Source organism: Macrotis lagotis, chromosome 4 (genome assembly GCF_037893015.1).
Source record: "Macrotis lagotis isolate mMagLag1 chromosome 4, bilby.v1.9.chrom.fasta, whole genome shotgun sequence".
In the NCBI taxonomy this organism is placed as follows: Eukaryota; Metazoa; Chordata; class Mammalia; order Peramelemorphia; family Peramelidae; genus Macrotis; species Macrotis lagotis.
This window is the reverse complement of record NC_133661.1, coordinates 80,702,628-80,726,924: the sequence shown is the minus strand read 5'-3', so window position 1 is coordinate 80,726,924 and position 24,297 is coordinate 80,702,628. Positions and strand designations below refer to the sequence as shown.

The 24,297-nt window shown below is 39.8% G+C and overlaps 2 protein-coding genes and 1 pseudogene across 4 annotated transcripts in view; 1 reads left to right on the top strand and 2 right to left on the bottom strand.

Annotated features, from left to right (window-relative positions):
- The window catches only part of PLCE1 (phospholipase C epsilon 1), a 332,730-nt gene extending 326,703 nt beyond the window's left edge, over positions 1 to 6,027 (top strand). For all 3 annotated transcript variants that reach the window (XM_074233338.1, XM_074233336.1, XM_074233337.1), the window contains exon 33: positions 2,246 to 6,027. The gene's annotated coding sequence lies outside the window, so the exon portion shown is untranslated. The remainder of the gene's footprint in view (positions 1 to 2,245) is intronic.
- Positions 6,028 to 9,667: 3,640 nt separating this feature from the next.
- The window catches only part of NOC3L (NOC3 like DNA replication regulator), a 41,921-nt gene continuing 27,291 nt past the window's right edge, over positions 9,668 to 24,297 (bottom strand). The window contains exons 14-21 of the mRNA XM_074233339.1: positions 19,964 to 20,036; positions 19,823 to 19,886; positions 19,111 to 19,182; positions 16,056 to 16,237; positions 15,656 to 15,784; positions 13,994 to 14,091; positions 10,466 to 10,550; positions 9,668 to 10,048 (exon numbers count right to left, since the gene is read on the bottom strand). Of these exons, the coding sequence (XP_074089440.1) occupies positions 9,920 to 10,048; positions 10,466 to 10,550; positions 13,994 to 14,091; positions 15,656 to 15,784; positions 16,056 to 16,237; positions 19,111 to 19,182; positions 19,823 to 19,886; positions 19,964 to 20,036 (832 nt within the window). The 3' untranslated portion in view covers positions 9,668 to 9,919. The remainder of the gene's footprint in view (positions 10,049 to 10,465; positions 10,551 to 13,993; positions 14,092 to 15,655; positions 15,785 to 16,055; positions 16,238 to 19,110; positions 19,183 to 19,822; positions 19,887 to 19,963; positions 20,037 to 24,297) is intronic.
- Positions 16,245 to 19,104, bottom strand: LOC141521128 (Golgi apparatus membrane protein TVP23 homolog B pseudogene; annotated as a pseudogene).

Sequence of the window (24,297 nt, the reverse complement as noted above, 5' to 3'; positions counted from 1 at the left end):
CACTGCTGGCCCAGTGGCTCCTGAGGCCTCCTCTTGGGGCTGAGGCTTTGCTGGCACAGCCTGCCCCAGGCCATACTCCAGACTCACCCAGCTGTGACAAACCTTCTAAGTTGTCTTTGACTGGAAAAGTATTTACCCCATCCTTTTGTGGGTTCTGTTGGTCCAGGAATTGTTTGATGACAATATTTAAAAGAGTTTGGAGGGGTTTGGGGAACAACTCATTCGAGTCACTGCTTTTGTCTACCATCTTGGCTCTGCCTCCTAACATTCTGGATTTTTTTCTTTTAGATTTTTGCAAGGCAAATGGGGTTAAGTGGCTTGCCCAAGGCCACACAGCTAGCTAATTATTAAGTGTCTGAGGTCGGATTTGAACCCAGGTATTCCTGACTCCAGGGCTGATGCTCTATCCACTGTGCCACCTAGCCGCCCCTTCCAATTTCTTTTTTGCATTTCTTCATAAGCTTCTCCATTCTGAGTCCTCCTACATCCTTTCCTCTGTTCCCTCTGGCCCCTGGTCCCCCTGGCCTCACACTTCACCTTTGCAGGCTCAGTTTCCTCTTCTGTAAAGTGGGGATACTCTCAGCTTGGTTTTGTTGGCATGGAGGCAGGGCCCCACGTTGCCATGCTCAGATCCAGGTCACAACCCTGGGTGGCAGTGCCAGGGTAAGGAGGGTCCCGTGGGATAACATGAAAAGTGCTTTACAAAATAATCTTGGGAAAGCTCCTCCAGACCCCAGGGTCACTGCCTTTCCCAGGGGTCACCCCTTCCTTTCTCTGTTGCTGCTGTATCCTTTTTTGACTGCTTTGGCTCGACTTATTGGATCACAAGGTCAGGGCTGGGAGAGACCACCCCTTCCTTTTACAGAGCATGACCCAAGGTCAAGTGAACTGGCCAAGGTCAGACAGATGGCAAGCTCTGAAAGATGGAGAGCCTGGGTCTGGAGGACTCCAGAGCCCGGGCTCTCTGCCCTGATGCCCGTCAACACCTCTTTGATAGAGGTTTTGTCCCCAGCTCCTCAAATATTCTGTCTTCAAATACAGAGGGATTGTAGGCAAGAAGACCCCTCCTCTCATGGGCAGTGGCCCGACTCTATCCATACTGACTGTCCTAGAGCTGGGTGAAGGGATGGAGGTGGGACCCCCAGCAGGTCATGGGGTTGTTGCCACCATTTGGTCACAGGGACCCAGCCAAGTTGCCAAGCAAAACAGTTCTGTGTCATGGCCTGGGTGACCCTCAGGCAGCACCAGGGCAGCACCCACTCTCCCATGAAAGTTGACTAGAAAGTCCCCTCACCCCCCCCCATCCTTCTGATGACTTGGCAGGACCCCGGCGGTTTTCCTGTCCTCCTCTCCACAGTTGTACCCCCATGCATCCCAGTCCCTGACTCACCTTGGTTGTCTGCACCCCTGACTCAACATTTATGTATGCCAGGCCCTGCTGGGCTTGGGGGAGGCACAGATGGAAGAGCCTTCAGGACCATCCTGATCTCTACCACAAAGATGGTAACATGCGTGTATTAGGCACCTGCTGTGTGCACGCCAGGGGACGCACTCGGTGTGTAGATGAAAAACAGGCAAAGGACGTGACTGCTCAGGGTCAGCAAGCTGGGGGCCAGCTGGATCTGAACTCAGGCCCAGCCACAATCCACTATGCCTCCTAACTGCCACTTAAATAGATACAAAGCATATAGTGAATAAATCGGGTAATTTTGGGTAAAGCTCCAGAAACTGAGGCAATGGATTTTAGAGCAGAGCCTGGGCAAGGGCCCAGAGCCAGGAGATAGTGTGAGGAACAAAGTCAGTCAGTCTTACTGAACTTTAGTGCCCACAGAAGAGCTTGCACCACAGAGGTGAGTGGCAGCTGAGTGGGCATAGACAGCAGGGTAGGGGGTGAAGGAGAAGGACAAGCTGAAGAGACCTGGGAGGCTTCAAAGTTGGGGGCCTGGAAGAAGAGAAGGGCCCTCAACAGAAATAGGTGGTTTAGAAAGACCAATTTCTGCATGGAGAGGAATGAACTCATTGGGGGATAATGAGTGAAGTCTTAAGACCCCCCCCCCAGTTAGGGGGCAGGACTAGGCTTCTTGCCCCCTGCCCACAGTGACACCTCTTCTTGGGGCACTGCTGCCCGCCTCACAGGAGCCAACTGAGGGAATGTGGGGACCTCCTTGAAGCACCTCCTGAAATTCGAAAGCATTTTGCCTTTCCCTGGTTTCTGGGCCTGATCTTTGGTCACATTGAATTGCAGGTGCAGAGTCCTTCCTGTGCGGAAAGTGCAGAGTCAAGAAGCAGAGGGCTGGGAGCACATGACATTTCTGAATGGTGCCTTGCCTTGAGACATTGGTCTTAGGTTCTCGTTGCCGGCGCACCTCCACCTTGCTGAAGACGGCGCAGGCAGGGCAGCGGGATGTCTGTGGCTGGGCTCCAGTTTACAATCATTGGAGAAAGGGCTGGGCTCCTTAAGTCTTCATTGTGGCAGAGAAGTGAATTTAAAGAATGCCAACAGCTCTCCTTGTCCACTCTGACCCTCCGGCTTTGCTGGGCAGCGCAGGGGTGACCATGGCTTTTGGACTGAGCAGAGCCTGTGCAAAAGGCGGCTTTGGAGGCTCCGGCAGGCTGAGCCCATCCTGCTCAAGGTCCCTTTATGGGCTGGAGGGAGGAACAGATGCATTTCACAGGATGTATCACTGCTCCATTCCCTCTCTTCCTAGTTTATTCTCACAGAATCTTAGATGGTGTATAACACTAATTAATTTAACATATCTACTGACCTCTTGATAAAAAGAACTTAATTTTTAGCAGAACTAGTTTTTCAACTCTGTTTAAAGTAAAATTATTTATTTTATTGACCCAAGGTATGTACTGACACTGTAGTGATATATTTATTATTCATGGGCTTCTCTATCGCTTTCATATTAGATTCTAATTTAGGAATTCTGTTAGAAAATTTCCTAATAAGAAAAACCATATTCAGAACATTTGAAACTGGCCAAAATATAATGCAAAAGTGTTCAATACCCTTCTTACAATGTAGCAAACATTTATCCATGACATAGTTTAAAGTTAATATAAATCTTTAAACTTTTGCTATGAAACATCAGCAACAGATGTGTTTTTGAATCCAGGAAGAAAAAAATCAAGGAAGGTATGGCGTCATCTTTGGGCATGCCATCGAGCAGAAATTTGTAATTCATTTCTTATTGACTCCATCCTAATTTAAAAGAAGTGTCCCCACAGGGCAAGGAGTGCTCCCCATGTCAGTCGTCAGCAGAGGACCCTCAGTGCCCACCATCCTCTGCCCAGTTAGCCAGATTTCCACCTGGATCCAAGAACTCCCATTTACACAGTGCTCTTCTAATGCTGTCAAAAGGGATGGGTCTATTATCCTCATTTTTGGGCAGAGGAGGCCATGACTCAGACAAGGGGCAAGTCTGCAATCCCAACAAGACCAGCAACTTGCCCCTTCAGCCAGAACAGAAAACTCAGAAAGTAGATTTTCCAAGTTTCTGTTTTAGAAATAAAATTATTTATTAATCTAAGGTACATGTTGACACTAGTTATATTTATTTCAAATGGTCCATTTAGGTTCCATATGGGGAGAGAACTGACCATATCAGTTCAATGGTACGATATATAGATGCATTCACATATACAAGTCACATCAGAATGCTAAGTTCCTAACACAAAAGGGATAATTACTATCCCTTAAAATAAATCTTCAGAGAACTTCATCAAATAGTAACTAAAGTTGTTAGTTCAATTCCAGACATGTTGGTAGGGAGCTCATGATCTGATGGATGGTGTTTACTGTCCCCAGGACTCCTTCAGTTTCCTAATAGTTTGTGGAGTGGTAGTTTGGGAGTTTTGTTTCTTTTGAGGGAGTAGGGGTCACGTCACTAAGGAAATGTGCACATCTAAGTTAATCTATCTAGATTTTTAAATTGATAAAATGTAAAAGTAAAATTGTACTAAATATTTGAAAAGGTCAACTGCTGTCCCTTTTTCATTTAATGATGTACTTAAAGTCAGCTTTCTCTAGAAAACCTATTCTGTGTGCTAGTTGAAAAATAAGGTCTCTAATGTTTATTGTAAGTTACACAAAAATGTCACACTGTAAATCAAGATGGTTTTTCTTCCTGTGGACAATGCCAGAACTCAAAAGCAAGTCTGTTTTTCATCCTCAAAGGAATTTGAGTCGCAGGCCTGGGTGAGATGTGAGCAAATGAAAAGAAATAGAAAATAAAAGCCAAGTATATCAAAGGACTCCAAAGAAAATCATCAAAAAAACCTAACTATATATATATGCAAAACGGTGAATGCCAACTCTAAGGAAGGTGCCAGTGCTAAGAATGATGTCTATGAGTCCACTCTTGAAGCAGGGCCTGCTTTCCGAGTGACAAATGCTTTTTGTGGACTCAGAGCCTCTCTGGAGGCATCTCATTCAAAAGCCACAAGTAGCCCCTCTCTATAGCACGGGAAGCATGCTTAACCCAGCTGCAGGGCTCCAGGTGAAGAGATGACACACTTGAAAGTTTTCCCAACATGATTTATCATATTTCTTAACAAAGCTCTTTTGCTAATTTAATCAGAAGGAAATCATTGAGTCTTTTGCCAGGGACTTTGCTTTATCTGATGTTGGTGGCTAACTAGCACTATTCCCTTTCCCTTCTGTTTATCTTCAGGGGCTACCTAGGGTCCTAAGTGAATACCCTGAGCCTGCTGGCTCCTCCCCCCATTCCACCCCCACTCCCAAAAAAGGCACTAAAAGGGGAAGGAATTTTTTCTTACAAAAATCCAAAGTTTAATATATTCATCCCTCAGTATGTCACTGGTAGAAGAGCATTAACACCACAAATAAGCCCTATAGGAGGAAGGAACCTTCCATTTTCCATCAGAATTGAAAATGGTATCAAGTGTTCTACTGTAACACTTCACTTTTTCCTGTATTACTAATAGTTCAGATCCTCCCTTTGTTTCAAGATAATTCCTACCTAGGGGCAGCTAGGCAGCACAGATAGAGCACTGGCCCTGGAATCAGGAGTACCTGAGTTCAAATCCGGCCTCAGACACTTAATAATTACCTAGCCATGTGGCCTTGGGCAAGCCACTTAACCCCATTGCTTTGCCAAAACTACCAAAAAAAAATCCTACCTGGTGACAATACTTTAAAGGCTAAATTTAGGGGGTTCAAATGCAAAGCCTGGTCAGCTTTTAATTTCCATTCCCCAGATCTGATGATTGTGCATTCCCCATCAAGTCCTACGCATGTGTCAAGGCTTGCAGCCCCTGGGGGAACCCTCTCCCACCTACTTCAGGCTACAATTTCCCACTTGCCTGAAGTCAATTCAACTTCACAAACATTAAGAACCCCTACATATGTATGTATGTGCACAGGACTGTAGTAGAACCTTCCCCCTCTCCCCACCCATTCCCCTCTCCTCTCACCTCCCCCCCCAATCCCCAACCCCCAACCAGGTCACACAGAGAGCAAGCAGTCTCTGGTCTCCAATAAAGAGATCCTGAGGCCTAGGGTATGTACGCTTCTCACTTGCATCAAAGAGTAATGCTATTTTTACATTATCATCTGTTTTACCTGGACACGTTTTCACCCCGGTATCTTGTAATTGTCTCTTCCCCCTTGCACAGGCACTGGCCCAGGTCCATAACAGGTGGCCCAGCCCTTACTGAACAGCACAATTAAGGTAGCATCAGAACAGTCTCTGCACATACATATATGCTAATATTTATCACCTACTGTTCTGCAGCAATGCTTATTGTAGACAACTTAGACAACAGTTACTATTAAGACAACAGTGTACATCTCAAAACATGTCACACTAAGAGCATCCACTTGGCTTTAAAGAGTTGGGAAGTTTCCATACATCAAAATTTATTAAATTTTAAAACTGATTTTTCACCTTAACTGTTTTCAGCCAATTTGAAATACAATTGTAATATGTATATGTTTGAAAAATAAATGGTTTGTGATGTCTGTTTGGCCTCTTCTCACTATACGTTGTAGCCAATTTTTCTACTCAGAACTGCTTCTGGGATTAAGCTTGACTTTTATAAATAACCTGTTTTGTAAAGCTTTACATTAATGAAACATTTTTAATATGTTCTTTTTCTTTTAATTTCCAATATAAAATGAGCAGAAACTACTCTCTTGAAAAACTAGAGTCTCAGCACATAAAAACAATATTTAAATCATAAAAAGTCTGAAAGAAAACCAGAAATGGATTCTCCAAACAGGGATAAATCAAAAGGGGAGCTTTTCACCTTTTATTACTCACATGTTTATTATTTCAAGAAGTATGACACCCAAAACCCAAAAGAAAAAGGATGGAGGTGAACTGGCTCCTTCCTGTGGCTCAGTAGCAACAGGGATCTTCTGTAGGTTGCTTGCTTTTTTATTTCACATCAAAAAAATGTCAAAGTATCTGCATATTTTAGGAAATATGCTATAATCAAATCAAAGGACTTATGACAAATCATCCCCAGGATTAAAAAAACAAAAACAAAAAAATAGCTGACAACCCAGCTTCTCCCTGGAGAAAGCTATTGGCATTCCACCACATGGATCACTCTCCAGGGGCTGGGGCAGTATTGGAGCAGCCCAGGTGATTATCCAAACAGCTAATAAGGCAATCCCAAATCTCACCACACAACCAAGGGGGCTTCACAACCAATTCATAACAGGTCAACCTGGCCCCAAAGAGAGATCGTTATCTTTATTTTACAGATGAGGAAAGAAGCTTGGAGATTTTCTTACCTGGGGTTAACATATATACATAATAAAAAAAAGGCTAAACTTCAGACATCAACTTTAGTTTAGTTTCCCTTTGTTTTGTGCTACAGGTATTCCAACATTTTAACTTGATCTGAGGCCATTTCCTGTTTATCTGTTTATATATTCTTCTAGAAATCTGTTATTTTCAGTCTTTCCTTATCATTCACTCTTCTGGATTGTAGTTTCCTTGGGGGCTGGAAGTTTCCCAGTCTCCTCCCACCCCAGTCAATGCCCAGTTCCCCAGGGTGGGTCCCTGCTCTCCAAGTGACTTTGGGGCTCATGAGTGGCCGGGGCCGCATGTTGCCCAGTCAGTCCCCACGCCCTCAGCTGCTTCCTCCTTTGGCCCAGCACCGGCACTAAAGAGGCTGCTTTTCCTGGCGCTGGTGTGAGCGTGCCCGCCTTTCAACCCCTAGGAGGGATCTGCTCCTGCTGAAGCTCAGGAGAACTATAGCCTGGAGTTGGGGCTTTGTCACTGGAAAGAGGGAGGGAGGGACTGGTGTGGGAGTGGGTTTTGCTATGAGCCTGTGTTGTGGTCTTGAGTCCGCCGGTATAGCCTGGAATGGGAGGAAGAAGTGCAGAGGGAGCTCAGGCAGGGGTGTCTACATCATGGAAGTAGCTGAAGGTACTTTGTTTTTGATGCATCATTTCTATCTGGCAGAGGCTTAAGCGATTATAAAGATCAGAAAAAATGTCCAGTTCTCCATCTTGTTGCTCAGGTGACCCAAAGTCTCATTTGAATTTCTTCTAAGAAGCTCTTTTGACTTACCCAAAATGAATACTGTCTCTGTAAGATCTCATAGAATCTTTCAGGAAGGGATCACAAATCTCAAATAGAGTGACCTATACCCAAAAAGGAACGACTGCAACAATTTCCCCAACAAGTGATCATTCAGAAAGCCCTTAAAGGTTTCTAGTGAGAACTAATTATTTCTGAATAGTCCAGCCCACTTTTAGACAGCTCCACATGCAGTCAAAATCTGCATCCCTGTGATCCTAGGGTCTTCTTAACCCTCAAGGGCCAAGGATATCTAGGCTCTCTTGCACATAGCAGTCCTTCAAATGTTTGGAAGCAACTATCACATGTCCAGAAAATATTTCAAACATTAAAATCCCCAGAGTTCCTTCATCTGATATTCTTTTACAGTATATTGTGGTTCTGTCACTATCCTGGTCACCTCTTTTAAAAGATGGGACTAGCATTGAACAAATCTGGCCTCCGACACTGGCTTAGCTTCTTACCCTCTGCCTTAATCCAATAGAGAAGGAAATGGCACAAAAATCCCACAGACAGTAATGGCATACTATATATAGTCCACAAGGTCACAGAAGTCAGATATGAGTACATGACTAAACAACCACAAGAGAGCCAGAACATCGAGCTATGTTCTTATCAGAAGAGAGTAGAGTGGCACTCTCACCACTTGTGCCAACAATGCTTCAATCCTGCCCAAGACGGCATCATTAGGTTTTCTGCCAACTAGGCCCTACTGCTGATTCATCTCTAGCTTGCAGTCTTCCACTAAAACCTCCTGATCTAACACTTATCAGCCCCTCTTCATTCTGTTATTCTGCCACGGTTTATTTGAACCGAGGTTGGGTTATTAAAACATTAAATGGTTTACTAAAACCTTAATATTGAATATTAATTTCAGTGAATATTCTTGTTTTAACTGTTTGTATTTAATTTGAATACAAAGTATTTTAAATCACAGTCCATTCAATGTCAAATCAATTTACTTGGAGGTATGCTCCATTCCACTTCTTGCTGTCTTAAGTGCATTATAGGGTTTTATTATATTAATATACCACAATTTTATTTAGCCCTTTCCCCTATTACAGAACATGTATTTTGATTCCAGGTTTGTCTTTTGCACTTACAAGTAACACTACAAAAAATGTTGGATGTTTTCAGGTTACATTCCCAACAAGAATTAGTAAATCAAGAGTTTGATTACTTAAGTAACTTTTATCTGGTACTCTCAGACTAAATCTTTCCAAACAAATTCTACAAGTGTGAAATTCTACAGCAACAAAGGATTATGTGTCTGCTCCTAACCCTGCCACTCTTCCCATATATGGTTTTAACCATTTTTTGCTCATCTGTTGCATATGAGAAATGACAAGCATTTTTCCAAGCATTATTTAAAAATGTGTGCTGCTTCTTTTAAAAATCCAGAGGCTTTGTGGCCTGAGGATTATTATTACTTATCATAAATTCAGAGCTGGAAGGACCCCCACAGGCCTCATTTTGTTCAGGAAAGGGCTAGAAGGGGTATCTGAACCTAGACTTCCTTCACCTCAGACTAGTGCTCTTTCCTTTCCATCAGAATGATCTAGTGCTAGTAAGTTTTCTCTAGATTCAGCCCATAATTTGAACCTGCCAGGATAATTTTGGGGTCCTAATTGTCACCCAGAGATCAGCTGTAACTCCAGCTTCAAGTCAGATATAAATGTGATTGACATGTCTTCATTCTTCCATTAGGACTCTGAGAATTAAGACGTTGTTTTGGGGGTTTTTTGGCTAGGCAATGGGGTTAAGTGACTTGCCCAAGGTCATACAGTTAAGTAATTATTAAGTGTCTGAGATCATATTCAAACTCAGGACCTCCTGACTCCAGGGCTAGTGCTCTATCCACTGCGCCACCTTGTTGATCCAATTAATTTTCTTTTAAAAATGGGTAGAATATAGACTCAATGAGAGACATCTTTCATAAAAATAGCAATGTTGAAATTTTTAAAAGTTTAGTTTGGTTATAAGCAAGTGTTGGCTACAAAAAGCATTCTACCAACGGGCATTTTTTTCCCTCTATTCATGAAAAATATCCATACAGTACCTGAGGCTGGATTTGAACTAGGCTACTTAATAGAAGTATTCAGGAATTTTAAAATCTAGTACAATTTAATATACACTGTACAAAAGTTGCCAACAAATGAGTCATGAAATATTTTAAAAACATCTCTTCTCCTTTCTCACACCTTCTCACTCTAGATGGTAAAGCAGTCAACCAGTCAACCCAGGTCTTTGGTGATCACTTCTCAGGATTACCTTCACAAAGACAGGTTGAGATAAATGATGCCAACAAGCCAACATGCATACATAATCATTTTCTTCCAGCCATCTTCCTTTTACATCTACAGCCCTGATGTCTTGAAGTATCTGGTGAAATCCAAAGGCAGTTGACTAGTAGTTTCATTGCAATGAGTTCTTATTAGTTGGCTTAAATCTTCATTGAGATATGATTCCACATGGGAAATTTTATCCTGGAAAAAAATTATACAAATTCAAAGTTACTCCAAGGACATAACTAAAAATCAAAACCTTTAGGCAAAGTTGCAAAGGACTGGCTATCAACCAGTAATAATCCAGTCTTCTGGTGACAATCTAAAACAGAATCCATTACCTCCCTTTAAACACATCCTAATTTTATTCTACCTAAATGATCAATTCATAAGTCAAATTCAGAGTGGAGGGGGGGAAGAATCTCACCCTGAGGAACAGCTAGGTGGCACAGTGGATAGAGCACCAGCTCTGGAGTCAGGAGGATTTGAGTTCAAATCCAGCCTCAGACACTTAATAACTACCTAGCTGTGTGACCTTAAGCAAGTCACTTAAACCCATTGCCTTGCAAAAAAACAAAAAAAAAATCTCATTCTGAGAAACAACAAAAAAAAACATACCTTCTTTGAGGGATTAGTTGATATAACAGGAGGATTAAATGTCATTGTCTTCATACTGTAAATTTCAAAAAGTTCTGTAGCTGACCTGTAATTATAAAATATTGGTTATCATTGTAAGTTCCTGAGCTGACATTAAGTTATATATCTACCATGTGATAATGTGGTCAATTCAAGAGAATTTATATGAAGAATTACAAATGAAATAGTAATTAATGTAATTGTTGATCAGTGGTGGTATATGTAACTACTGACATAAGAAATGAAAACATGATGAATAAAAAGAAGCTTGTCAGATTTAACTAAGTTAATGCACAGGAAAGTAATCAAAAACCAGGAAAACAATACAGAATTACTACAAAAATGTATTCTCCCCCCCCCCCAAGCCCTTTTATTTTCTGTTAGAAGGAATGGGGGCGGGGGTGTATACATTGGAATATGTAGTTAAGAAATAATCAATAAAAATTTTAATTAAAGATATGAAAATCATCTAAATCAACAATCATGAAAAAAGTTATCACTACTAAGCATATATTCCCCAAGACAGCAAAAAATAAAACAAAACTCTGTAATAACACCTTTTGTCTCAATTAAAAACTAGAAACAAAATAGGTTCTACTCTACCTGTGGAATGGCTTAAAACTGAATATAATGAAATAGTCTTATTGGGAGGAGGGGAGAGGGGAGAAAAATGTAAAATTCAAAACCTTACCAAAAAAAAAAGATTGGTAGAAACTACTATTGTATATAACTGGAAAACAAAATATTTATATAATAAATTTTAGCAATGGGGTTAAGTGGCTTGCCCAAGGCCACACAGCTGGTTAATTATTAAGTGTCTGAGGGCAGATTTGAACTCAGGTACTCCTGACTCCAGGGCCGGTGCTCTATCCACTGCGCCACCTAGCCGCCCCAAAATATTTATATAATATAAAAAAAGAAATGACATCATAAGACATAGCTTCGAAAGAAAGAATGATTTAGGACCACAAGTACTACCAGGTGATGTCATCCATCAAGAAACACATAAATATAGTCAGGAGTACCTGAGTTCAAATATGGCCTCAGACACTTAATAATTACCTAGCTGTGTGTGGCCCTGGGCAAACCACTTAACCCCACTGCCTTGCAAAAACCTAAAAAAAAAAACCCACATGAATAAGATGCCCTCTATCAAGAACATGACATCACTCCAACCTGATGATCACTACCAACTTAACTGAATCTGACAGGCCCAATCAATAATGAAGCATTTATTAGGACCAAACACTCCGGTAGACTGGAGACACAAAGACAAAAATGAGGATGCCCTCACATCATTAAGATTACTTTCTATCAGGAGAGACTAACACATAAGCTCATGCAGGATATTTTTACCAAAAAAAAAAAAAAAAAAACCCTACTAGAAAGTAATTGGGGGGTAGGAACATCGCTTGAGATTATATAGTTTGAGACAGACTCAAAACTTCAATAACACAAGTGTATTATTTCATCACTGAAAGCAACATCTTCAAAAGAGAAAAGAGGTGGTTAAGATAATATGTGAGAAGGCAGATGTCTATTTATAAACCATGGCTTAAATTAGGAAGAACAAACTCTTGGCCAGGGATGGATTGTTGAAAAAAATTCTGCAAATCTAACCAAAAAGGGGTAGGTAAAAAGGAGAAGGAAGGAAGAAAATTGCTTAAATGTATATAAAAGATAGAAAAAAGATGAAATGCAGAAACACTAATAGAAATAAAACAAAAATTGACAAAATCAAAAAAGGAGGCATGCTTAAGTCCAATGCTTAAGGTGTTTATACACAAATACACAAATTCAGGGGAAATAGAGATGCTAACAGAAAACAAATTTGACTACATGAAAATATTAAATAATATTGATAACCCTTGAATATTTTGTAAATACTTTTATGGAAATTATCATCTGATTCTCACATCAACCCCTGAGAAAGGGATGGTCCATGAGCACAAAAGTGCCCAGAGTGGTTTGGAAGCATATACTTTATTTTAAAGGGAACAGGATATGAAAAGAGGGTCAGTTTAGCATTCTACAATGTGGCTCAAACTTTTAGGCCATGCTGGAGATTAAGAAGAAATACAATATAAAGGAATTCAGGAAAGAGAAAGGAGAATACTGGAGAGCTATCAGTGATGATCAATGAAAACAAAAACAGAAGTGATCCTATTGCTGGCATAGGTTACAATCCACCTGAATGGAAAAAGAAAACATACAAGTTGATGAAATACCTCTTTAACCTGACAGTGTCATGGCATATAATACAGACACCTAGAGTGTTATCAGACCTGCCTTATTGATAATTTCATCATTCCAAAGTCATCACAGAAGAAACTGTTACATTAACCATCCCATAATCACCAAAGAGGAAGTGGTTGCTGGGGTGGATAAGACAGGAAAGAAGGGACAATGCCTGGACAATAAATCTTAGGATTTGTGACAAAGGACAGAAGCATTGTGAAAGCATATTTCAAATGGTTCTGAGGAAAATAGAGGATCCCAGAGAGGACATTTTATTAAATATCTCTGATAAAGAGTGCAATATCCAAAATATGCAGACAACAATTCTCAAAAGAATTTCAAACTGTTAACAATTACATAAAAGAAAAATATGGAACAATCTTGAAGTTTACTCATTCATAGAAAACTAGCAGATTACTTAGGTTAGAAAAGGATTGTGAAGAGAAAGGTATGTCACTCATTGTCAAAGGATCTGTGAACTATTCCAGCCATTTTGGAAAACAATAAACAAACAAAAGGATAAAGATGACCATATCCTTGAACAATGAGCCAGATCCCATTGCTAGGCAAGTAGATCACTAACAAAAAGGGCCCAAAGGGCCCATATATACCAAAATATTTAGAGCAACACTTTGGAGTAATAATGAAGAACTGGAAATAAAGGAGATGTCTATCAGTAGGTGACTGGATAAAGAATCTATGGAATATAAATGTAATGAACACAACTATGCTCTAAGAAACAACCAGCATGAGGAATACAGAGAGAAATGGAAACATTCATATGAATGGATGCAAAGTGAAGAAAGCAGGAAGAGAAAAGTATCATACACAATGACAACAATGGATATGAAATAACAAACACCAGAAAACTGAAATACTGAATACTGCAAAATTATAAAGGTCAAGTTAGGCCAGAGAAGAAAGACATCTCCCCTTCCTTCCTGAGTTGGAAGGGTTTCCAACCTCGACATGTGCTACAAACCAGCTGGATGGAAAAAAAGAAAACAAACAAGTTGTCACTCCCTTCCTTACATATACTATCTTGCTCCTTTCTGCAAAGGAATCATCCTTTACAAATTCTCTCTTACAAAGAAAGAAGATGTTTTCAGAACTTCCAATATCTGAGAAGGAAAAATTAGCATTCAGAATAAAAGTGAGTTTGCCAGACAGTATGCAAGGAAGCACAAAAAACAATTGAAGTCTATGGCAACAAACAAACCACAATCAATAGATTCTTAGTTTTATTATAAGGTGCTGTCCTGTGAACTTCACCTCCGACTTAAATCTGGTCTGAGAGCTTCAGAACCTTCTGAGGGTGCTCCAGCAATCAGGTGAGATGCAAATCTCTGAACCACAGGATGGTAATATCTCTAGGGAAAAAAAGGTCATAATGATGACAGGAATATTACAGTATTTTAAGCATATCACTCTGAGAAAGTTAAGATTATATTTAAAATTCACACAGGAGAACATCAAGAAAACGTAAGTCCAGGGTCTTCTCACTGGGCTTAAAACAGTCAGTCCAATTACCAAATTACCAATGAAGTAGTTTATAACACTCTCAACTACAGTAAAACAGTGATTTCTTTTTTTTTAATATTTTTTAAATTTTTTTTAAATTACATTTTAAGATTTGAACTATTCACACTAAAGGTCAATGATAGATATAGTAAGATTAAAACCCATACTATGCATACTTCTATTTATCAATTCTTTCTATGAAGGTAGATAGCACCTTCCTTCATAGGTCCTTTGTGGCTGATTTGAATACTGATAAAACTCAGAATAACTTAGTCCTTCAATTTCTCTGACACTTACTAGCTGTGTGACCTTGGACAAATCACTTAACCCTGATTGCCTCCATTCCAAAGCCATCTCCAGTAGCCTTGATCCCTATCTGGCTACTGGACCCAGATAGCTCTGAAGAATAAAGTGAGGCTGGTGACTTAGCACAGCCCCCCTCACTCAAATCCAATTCACCAGCTTGTCATGGCATCACCTCCCTGATGTCATGGTCTTCTTTGAGAATGAAGGACAAACATTATTAGTCTTTCAATTATTCTGTTTGTTGGAGCCACTAATTTCATTCTTCATGAAAATCATTTCTTACAGCATAGTATTCCATCACAATCATATATCACAACTTATTCAGCCATTTCCCAAAGAATGGGTACATTCCCTCCATTTCCAGTTCTTTGTCACCAGTTATAAATATTTTAAAACTTAAAAATTCTTTTCCTTTTTCCCTCAATTACTTTGGGAAATAGACCTAACTGTGATGTTGCTGGTCAATGACTTTGCTTTCAGAGTAAAATGAATCCAGGTTTGACAATTTCTAGTCCTTCATGAAGCTGTTTACTTATATACGTGTTTTTTAGCCCTTGAAGATTCATTGTAATATAACCCTCAAAATTTCAGTGAGGGTAAGAGCACTTTTCAGATAAAATTATCTTCTAGTTGGATTCCCTTAGAATTTCAGGAATTACTTCTTCCTGTTTACGTGCCAAGCCAGATCTTCCTTATACCACATTCAACTTCATTGGGAAGTGTTTTAAAAAGATCTAGAACCCCTCCTTACCACTTCAACTTTTTTCTCTTTCCATTTTAATTCTTATTTCTCTTTATTGATAAAAGTATGGTCTCATGGTCAAATGGATGAACTTGGTGGAAGAGGACCTGGGTTCCAGTCCCAAGTCTACTCACACTATCTGAGTAACCTTGGACCAGAGTTCCTCAACAATTAAAAAGTAAAAGAATTAGATTAGAAGGCTTCTACCATCCCTCCTAAGGAACAGTCAAGGACTGAAAGCAAATTTAGCATTAGGAGAAACAAGACAGGAAAACTAGTCCCTAGGAGATCAATTTAGAAACTACTAAAGCAGACATAGTAATCTAGAGCCCACCATTCCCTAAAGGAGAAATACTGATTCTCACCCGCAGTGTGTGCAGTTCCCAGAGGGCCGTGTTCTGGGCATTGCAGTACTCTGGCTCATCCAATTCAGGGAGGAAAATTCCACTCCCCTGAGATTCATTGTCAAGCAGTAGATCAGTCTTTGGAAAGGTCTAAAACAAAGTCACAAAGAAAAGGTTTGTACCACAAGAGAACAAAACAGCATTTACCCACCCTTTAAGACTCCTCTGACTTAGCTTCAAGATAATATAGATGAAATTCAAGAGCCCGTAGGGCCCGCCCTCTCTCTCTCTCTCTCTCTCTCTCTCTCTCTCTCTCTCTCTCTCTCTCTCTCTCTCTCTCACACACACACACACACCCACCCAACAACTTCCCCAGACAAAAGAACCAAAGGCTTTCTCTCAATGAGTGGCCAGCACTCACATGCATCAAACTTCTGTTGGTGGCCAGAATGCCAATACTTGAATCTGGTAGGACATGAAGAGCCAGGGTACAAAGGCGTTTGATGAAAGCAAGAGCCCGCTGCTGAGAAACCTGCTTTCTGCGTTTGGTCAGCATAACGTCCAGGCACTGAAGGACAATTTCAACATCCCCATTGGTGGCACCTGGCTCAGAGAGGAAAAAAGGTTTCAGGATGTCCTTCTTGTGACTATTCATCCCAAAACCTCAAGGAGGACACTCCTCAGGGCCAAGGCTCGGTGTACTTGTATCATTCCTCTACCAGGGACACAGCTATCTATTTTCAACCCCAATGACATTAAATGAAAAGCTTTTCAGTAAGAGATGAGTAGTCAGTGTATATAAATGACCAGTTTTCTTTTTTTTTATGGCATATAATTTTATTTTACTTATAAATTGGGTGAAAAATTTCACCTTGAAATATAGTGTTTTGTATAAAGTAATTATTTATGAAATGCAAGCCAACAGTCAACATAACACTTATTTTAGCTAATTTCCCATCTTCTAAAACCCTAATCAGTTTTGAGGCAACAATATTAAAAAAAGAATCCTGATAGATTTTGTGCCAAAAATATCTTTTTTCAAAAGTAATGTTTCAAAAGTAATGTTTAATGCGAAAAGTCTCTGATTTTCTCCACTTTGATATATTTACTCAATTCAAAAAGGATCAAGACATTCTCTTCAGTTGTTCCTCAATACAACACATACATTGCTTTACTATATCTTCAGGACATCTGGTCATCTTTAAAGTTTTGTCTCAAAAACTGCTTTCCAAGATAAGTGGTAGCCATGCTGGCTAAATTTCTTTGATTGCCTACTTTGCATCTGATGTAGCCATATAGGTTGGCAAGGAGAAGAGAGCACTAAAGGCAAATATCACCCAAATAATTGGACAGGAAATTAATCCTAACCAAAATATTCGTGACTCAGCTGCTCAGGAGGTCCTTTTCTCTTGATTCAATTCCTTTCGAGCCTCAAACACCCAGTGACTCTTTCCATCATCATCTATATGGTTCCACCAGTACAAGCCAACCATGAGTCTCCCTGTTATATTCTTAACTGTCCAAAAGTCACATGATAATAACAAGATAATTGTCACCATACAGGCAATAAAGCTGCTGCTTAGCAAATCACACAGAAGATAGACAATTATTGCACCAATTCGAAAGAATAAATGGAAAAACGATGCCACAGGGTGTCTGATTTTTGCCTTCTTTGGCTTCCTGGCTGACTCATCATCACTGGCATCAAACAGTGAAACATCATCAGTGTCATCATTACTGTCCTGACACAACATGGCCGCTCTCGTCAAATGACCAGTTTTCAAAAGAATTACCAACAATTAAAAAAATATAAAAAAATTAGTCCAAGTCACTAATAGAAGAGAATTCTTATATATAAATCAAAACATTACTGAGGTTTCACCTTCCATACCCCAAAACAGCAAAGATGACAAAAGATGCCAATCTCTGCATTACTGGAGTTAGGAATTAGTATAAACATTCTGTAAGATATTTTGGAATTATACAAATAAAGTAATCAAAACGTTCATATCCTTTGATCCAGCAAATGATTCCTCTATTAAGTTTATATCCCACAGAGGTCATTGCTAAGAAGAAACTACCCAAATATATAATATTTTATAGCAGTACTTTTTATGATAGCAAAGAACTGGGAAGCAAAGTACATTCCCATTGATTAGGGAAAGGCTAAACAAACTAAGGCATATGAATGTAAACGAATGTAAAGGAATATCCTGTGATATTCTGTGATACACATACATTCAGCACATTAGCTAAGATTTACTTTGAAGAATAAAGTCTTTATATAAGGAGTAAAATTTTCAAAAGAAAAGTCAACCAAGAACAAAATATTTAGAGTAATTGCAACTTTCACAGCATTTTACAGCAGATGTATTTTTTAAAAAGCTTTATTAATGTTTTTTGATTATATTACATCTCAGATAACAAATAGTATTTTGACTTAAAAAAAAGAAAAAAATGAAGTAAAATTGATGAATACACCAGAATAAATCTAAAATTATGTATAATGTTCAACACTTGTGGACCTCCTTCCTACCTCTGCACAGGGATAGGTTGGTTGGGAGTATCTTTTCAAATCTCTATATCAGGACGGCTAGGTGGCGCACTGGATAAAGCACCAGCCCTGGAGTCAGGAGTACCTAGGTTCAAATCTCTTATATCTCTCCACACCTGTTCTTTATTTGCAACATTTACTTTTGACTTAGGTGCAAGTAGGCGTGGCTATTCTTTCTATTTATATGTGTAAGTCATTATGTGTATTGTTTTCTTGTCTCTGCTTAATCTATATACATCAGCTTCTCAGTATTCATCACATTTCCCATTTGTTACAGCATAGAAATATGTGAATAAATTCATATACCATATAACCATTCCCTAATTGATGGGCACCTACTTTGTTTCCGATTCTTTACAATCACAAAAAATGCTGCTATAAAAATTTTGATATCTATATGAACTTTCTTCTTAGCTCTTTTCTTAAAGGTAATTAAGTATACAAAGGGCTTCTAATTTATGTATTTCTGCTCAATTCAAAAATTATTGTATGAATTCTTAGCTTCAGAGCAACTGAATAGCAAGTATTCTCCCAAAGACAGGGCTAAGTGTTGGGTGGGTAGAATGATGTTACTCTCCTATAATAATCTTTCTAACCAAAAGCAAGACCGCTGGTTGAGCACTACGCTTTTGTGAAATAAGCTAATCATTCACAGCTAAACAGTTGGAAAGAAAAAACAGTGTGGTTGGATTTGTCTTGAAAAATTGTAATGACAAAAGTTTCCTTCATAAATTTCAGCCTATTAAAAATGACAGTAGCTTACCAAAAGGGAAAACTCTAAGAATATTTTCCTCTTATACTATAGTTGCTTCGTATCAGTCTATTAAAAACTGAAATGGGAAAGAAAAAACTGATTTCAAAATCAATGTTTGGCATGAATAAAGAGTATATGATTAAAAAATATGAATTATCATTAACATACCTGCATGTAATTTAAACAAGGTTTTGTAGAGGTGTGTATAGAACTTCATAGGATCAATATTTAGAACATCACCTGTTTGAAATAGAAAATCACAACTGAAATACAGACCCATCTACATTTTGTGTGTCACTAACACTTAGAAGATAGCTTGGGGAAGTTAGTGACAAAGTGGACAGAACATTAGCCTTGGAGTCAGGAAGATGGGGAGTTTGAATCCAGCCTCAGACACTTGACACTAGATATGTCACCTTGGGCAAGTCACTTAGCCCCGACTGCCTCGCATCCAGGGTCATCACCAGTCATCCCATACTATGCATATTTCTATTTATCAATTCTTTCTATGGAGTGGATAGCACCTTCCTTCATAGGTCCTTTGTGGCTGATTTGAATACTGATAATACTCAGAATAATTTAGTCCTTCAATTCATCTGACACTAGCTATGTGACCTTGGACAAATCATTTAACCCCGACTGCCTCCATCCCAGAGCCACCTCCAGTCATCTTGATCCATATCTGGTCCCCAGACCCAGATGGCTCTGGGGGAGAAAGTGAGGCTAGTGACTTAGCACAGCAGGCCCCTCACTCAAATCCAATTCAAATTTTTGTCATGGCATCATCTCCCTAATATGTTCTTCTTTGAAAATGAAAGGTAAACAACAATAACATCATCATCATCATCATCATCATCATCATCATCATCAGATACCTTACCTTGGCCAGAAAGAATGTGGAAAGCAGTATGAACACAATGAAGGCACTCCCGGTAGCTTAGTTCCTATAAGTAAAGGTGGATATTAAGAAGCATGCTTGAAAATTTCATATTTGACAAAATCCACACACAAATTTACTTACACCAGACTCAATGAGATTATGCAGAACGACTAATAAGTCATCAAAAAACTCCACATTTATAAGATGTGCAAACCTAGAATGAAACAATAGATTATACTTAAAGATAGATTATACTAAAAGCATGACAAACAGCTAGGAAGATTAAATGTTCTAGAAAAAATGTTCTGGATTTCCAATCAATTTAAGGAAATTCTGGTGTAAATGTTCATCCACCACTACAAATCATTCAAATGCACCTCTAATCTGAGGCAAGTTCTCGAGGAAAATGATTAGGAAATGTCCTACAAAACTACTATTCTAAAAGATGTGAAGTCCCAAATTGCTTAGGTATCAAGCCAAACAAAGACGTAAATAGCTCTGAACTCAGCTTTTTAACTAACATATTACAGACATACCTGATCTAATGTTAAGAGGATCCATGAAAGCTCAATTATTAGGTCCTAGGAGATTTCCAAAGAAAGTGTCCTAAATTAATAGTGGTGAGTTGATTCATGCCATAAGAGTCATATGTCCATACTATGAAGGGCTGAAGGAAGGTAGGCTTGGACTGCTACTTTGATCATCAGCGGATTCTCAATGCTGCTCTTCTTTCTATTCTATCTGCAATATTGCTTGTATGGTCACTATTCACTCAAACCTCGGTGCCGGTTGACAAGCCCCAAGAAAATAAACTGAAAAATCGAGCCTGGCCTTTTTCTTTTTCTGTGGGTCATACTGTTGGGGCTGCTAGCAGTTGAACAGGGAGTAAACCCTATGTAAATTGCATTTGGACTGGGATGGTCACCATGCAACCATAAAGCTGCACTTCATGAAATGGGGAAAGTGGAAGAAAAGGCATTTAACCCCAGACCTTGGAACCCGAACACCGAAGGAATGGCTAGCTACCATGCTGAGGAGGAGTACATCAAGAACTGCAACCCCTGAGGATGTGCAGGAAGTATACCAATGGATGCCTTGGACCAAGGGAGGTGAGATTAGTCAACAGAGGAAAGAGCAGAAGAAGGAAGGCTGCCAGGTTTATGGATCTTTGGAGATCGACAAGGTTAACAGGAACACTTACTCTCTATCTGGGAAACTGTCCAAACACCACCTGTGCCCAAGAAAGCATGGTCTACAAAGCTGTGGCTTCAACAGTACCAATAGAATATACTACATTCTACTTCTGTTATTTGGGGAAGATTACTCAGGGATTAGGAATCACCAAATACCACCAATACCCTTGCCTCTTAAGCCTCCATGATTCTACCTTACATTGAAAAGGTAGTGCCTAGTTGAAAGTAGTACATGAAAGCATATACATGAAAGTATATGTGTCTGCAACAAGACAGGAAAGAACAGACTGAGGATCAGTGACTACCTAGTATCTTTGTACTATACTGAATTCTCATCTATAGAAGAATCACAAGTCCTTCACCCACTTCCTTGGAGGAATTAGTCAGCACTGGAAGCAACTTCACATTGCTAGATTCATTGATTCCTTGGCCTTCCACTCTGCTCCAGTCTTAACTTGCTCAAGAGAATCTCTCTCTCAGTGTATGACTTCCTAGTTGGGGCCTATGCCCCTACCTCATTAATGCTGTCTTCACATAATAAGACCTGTCAGTCTTGCCCTATCTCACGCCACCTCCAAATGGTAAAAGCATATACCACAAAGGTAACAAAAAAAAGGTAGTACAGTAAAATAGCATTGGTCTTTATAATAAAACCACATCAATTCATAATAGATAAAACATAATAAAGAGACTTGGCTAAAATTTATCCTTTTCATCAAAAAGAATTTACTAAGCAAAGTACTCAGTCTTTTTTGCTTCTTCCCTACTTAAATTAACACATCAATGATCATTCAAATGACACTACAATTTCCAAAGCCCAAATATCTTTTTATCCCATACTGAATTCTTTCCGTCAAAAGATCCCAGGAGACCATTAGGGGTTGGAGCCAAGATGGAGGCAGAAGAGCCTCTTAGGTGGTCTCTCCAAAATATTTCATAAACCTTAAAATTATGACTCTAACTAAATTTTCAAGAGACAGAACCCACAGAAAGATCCAGTGAGGCAATTCTCTAACCCAAGGTAACTGGAAAACAGTGGGGAAACCTCTGTTCCACAGGGTTGGAGGGGTGGCCCGCACCAGAGCAAGGGAGCTTCAGTCTCCTGGGAACAGCAGCTCCCAGAAGCAAAAGCAGTGGCTTCCAGCAGTAGAAGCACCCCAGGGAGACCCAAGCACAATGCTGAAGAACAGCAGGGAGACCTCTGCCAAAGCAAGCACGAAGCCCAGGCCCTCAGCGTGGTCATGGCACTCGGTGCAGCCACCGCAGCCAAGATCCAGGAAACGGAAGAAGGCCTGTGGAGTCACCCAGCAGGAGCCTCCAGGCAGCTGGGCCCTGATTTCTCAGCCCATTAAAGGTAAGGCAGTGGAGGCAGACTGCCAGGGTCTGTTGTCTGTCCCTGGGGCTTTGACCACATTCACACCCTGGTCCCAGTCTGCACCCCCCACCCAGCCCCATGGCAGAAGGGTGAGCTTGTGGTCATTCACAGACCAGGAGAGTAGTCAGTCTCACATACTGAGGTCCTTGTAGGGGTGTCCCAATAATACCCAAAAGCTCAAGAAGCACCCCCAAAACAGGCACAGGCTGGGGAAATGAGCAAATGGGAAAAAAAAAAAAGAAACCTGACCATAGACAATTACTTTGGTCCCATGGAGGACCAAAATACTCAAGTCTAAAGATGAGAAAGTCCAAACTTCCAAGAAATATAAAAGTTACACTCAGGCTATGACAGAACTCAAAATAAGATTTTGAAAATCAAGTAAGGGAAATAGAAGAAAAATTGGGGAAAGAAATGAGAGAGAGAGATACAGGAAAAACATGAAAATCAAGTCAGCAGCTTAGTCAAGAAGATCCAAAAAATGCTGAAGAAAATAACATGCTAAAAACCAGCTTAGGTCAAATGGATAAAACAGTTCAGTGAGGAGATGAATGCTTTAAAAAGCAGAATCAGCCAAATGGAAAAGGAGACAAGAAAGCTCTCTGAGGAAAACAAATCCTTCAGATGTAGAATGGAGCTAAAGGAAGCTGATGACTTTGCAAGAAATCAAAACACAATAGTTCAACACCAAAAGAATGAAAAATTAGAAGAAAATATGAAATATCTCATTAGAAAAACAATTGATCTGGAAAACAGATTCAGGAAAGAAAATCTAAAATTATTGGGATACCTGAAAGAAAGGAACTTCTATGATGGACTTAAAGAATGTGATCCACCCGAGACAGAACTGATGGTATCAGAAAACAGACTGAAACACATTTTTTTTCTTTCTTTTACTTTATTTCTCATGAGATTTTATGTTTTTGTGGGGGAAGGAATATTATGTTTACTCTTAAACAAGAATTTTAGAAATGTGTAAATAGAAAATAAAACCTTTCTTAAAAAAAGATTGCAGTGGTGAGAAAGCAGACACGAGAGAGAGAGAGAGAGAGAGAGAGAGAGAGAGAGAGAGAGAGAGAGAGAGAGATGGCTTTGTCCTTGGAGTCATTAAGAACTGGATTCAAGGAAAAGAGCCTTGACTTCATTTTTAAAGAATTCCTACAGGAAAAGTGCCCTGAGATCCTAGAAGCAGAGGGTAAAATAGAAATTGAGAGAATCTACCATCTCCCCCAGAAAGAGATTCCCCCCCCAAACCCCCCCCCCCCAGGAATATTATAGTCAAGTTCCAGAACTCCCAAGTCAAAGAGAAAAATACTGCAAGTTAGCCAGAAGGACACAACTCAAATATCATGGAGCTGCAGTCAGGACCACACAGGACTTAACAGCAACTACATTAAGGGCTCACTGAGAGTGGAATATAATTATTCTGGAAGGCTTGGAATGCAACCGAGAACCAACTAAACTGAACATCCTCTTCCGGGGGAAAAGATAGACTTTCAATGAAAACAGGGGAATTTCAAATGTTCATGTTGAAATGACCAGAGTTGAAGAGAAAGTCTGACCTTCAAGTACAGAACTCAGGTGAAGTATAGAGTGGAGGAGAAAGGTAAATTATGAGGGACTTAATGATGATGAACTGCATGGAAAGATGATACTGATAATACTCACATGAACCTTCTCATTTAATAGAACAGGTCGAAGGATCTTTTTAGATGAAACATAGGAGTGAGCTGAATTTGAAGATAAAATATATTGCAAAAATGGAGTCAATGGGTGAAAGGGAAATGTACTTGGAATAAGAGAAAGGAAAGGTAGAATAGGTTAAAATATTTCATATGAAAGATATTTCAGCTTTTGCAATAGGATGGGGGGAAAGCCAAGGGGTAATGAGGGAACCTTCATTCTCA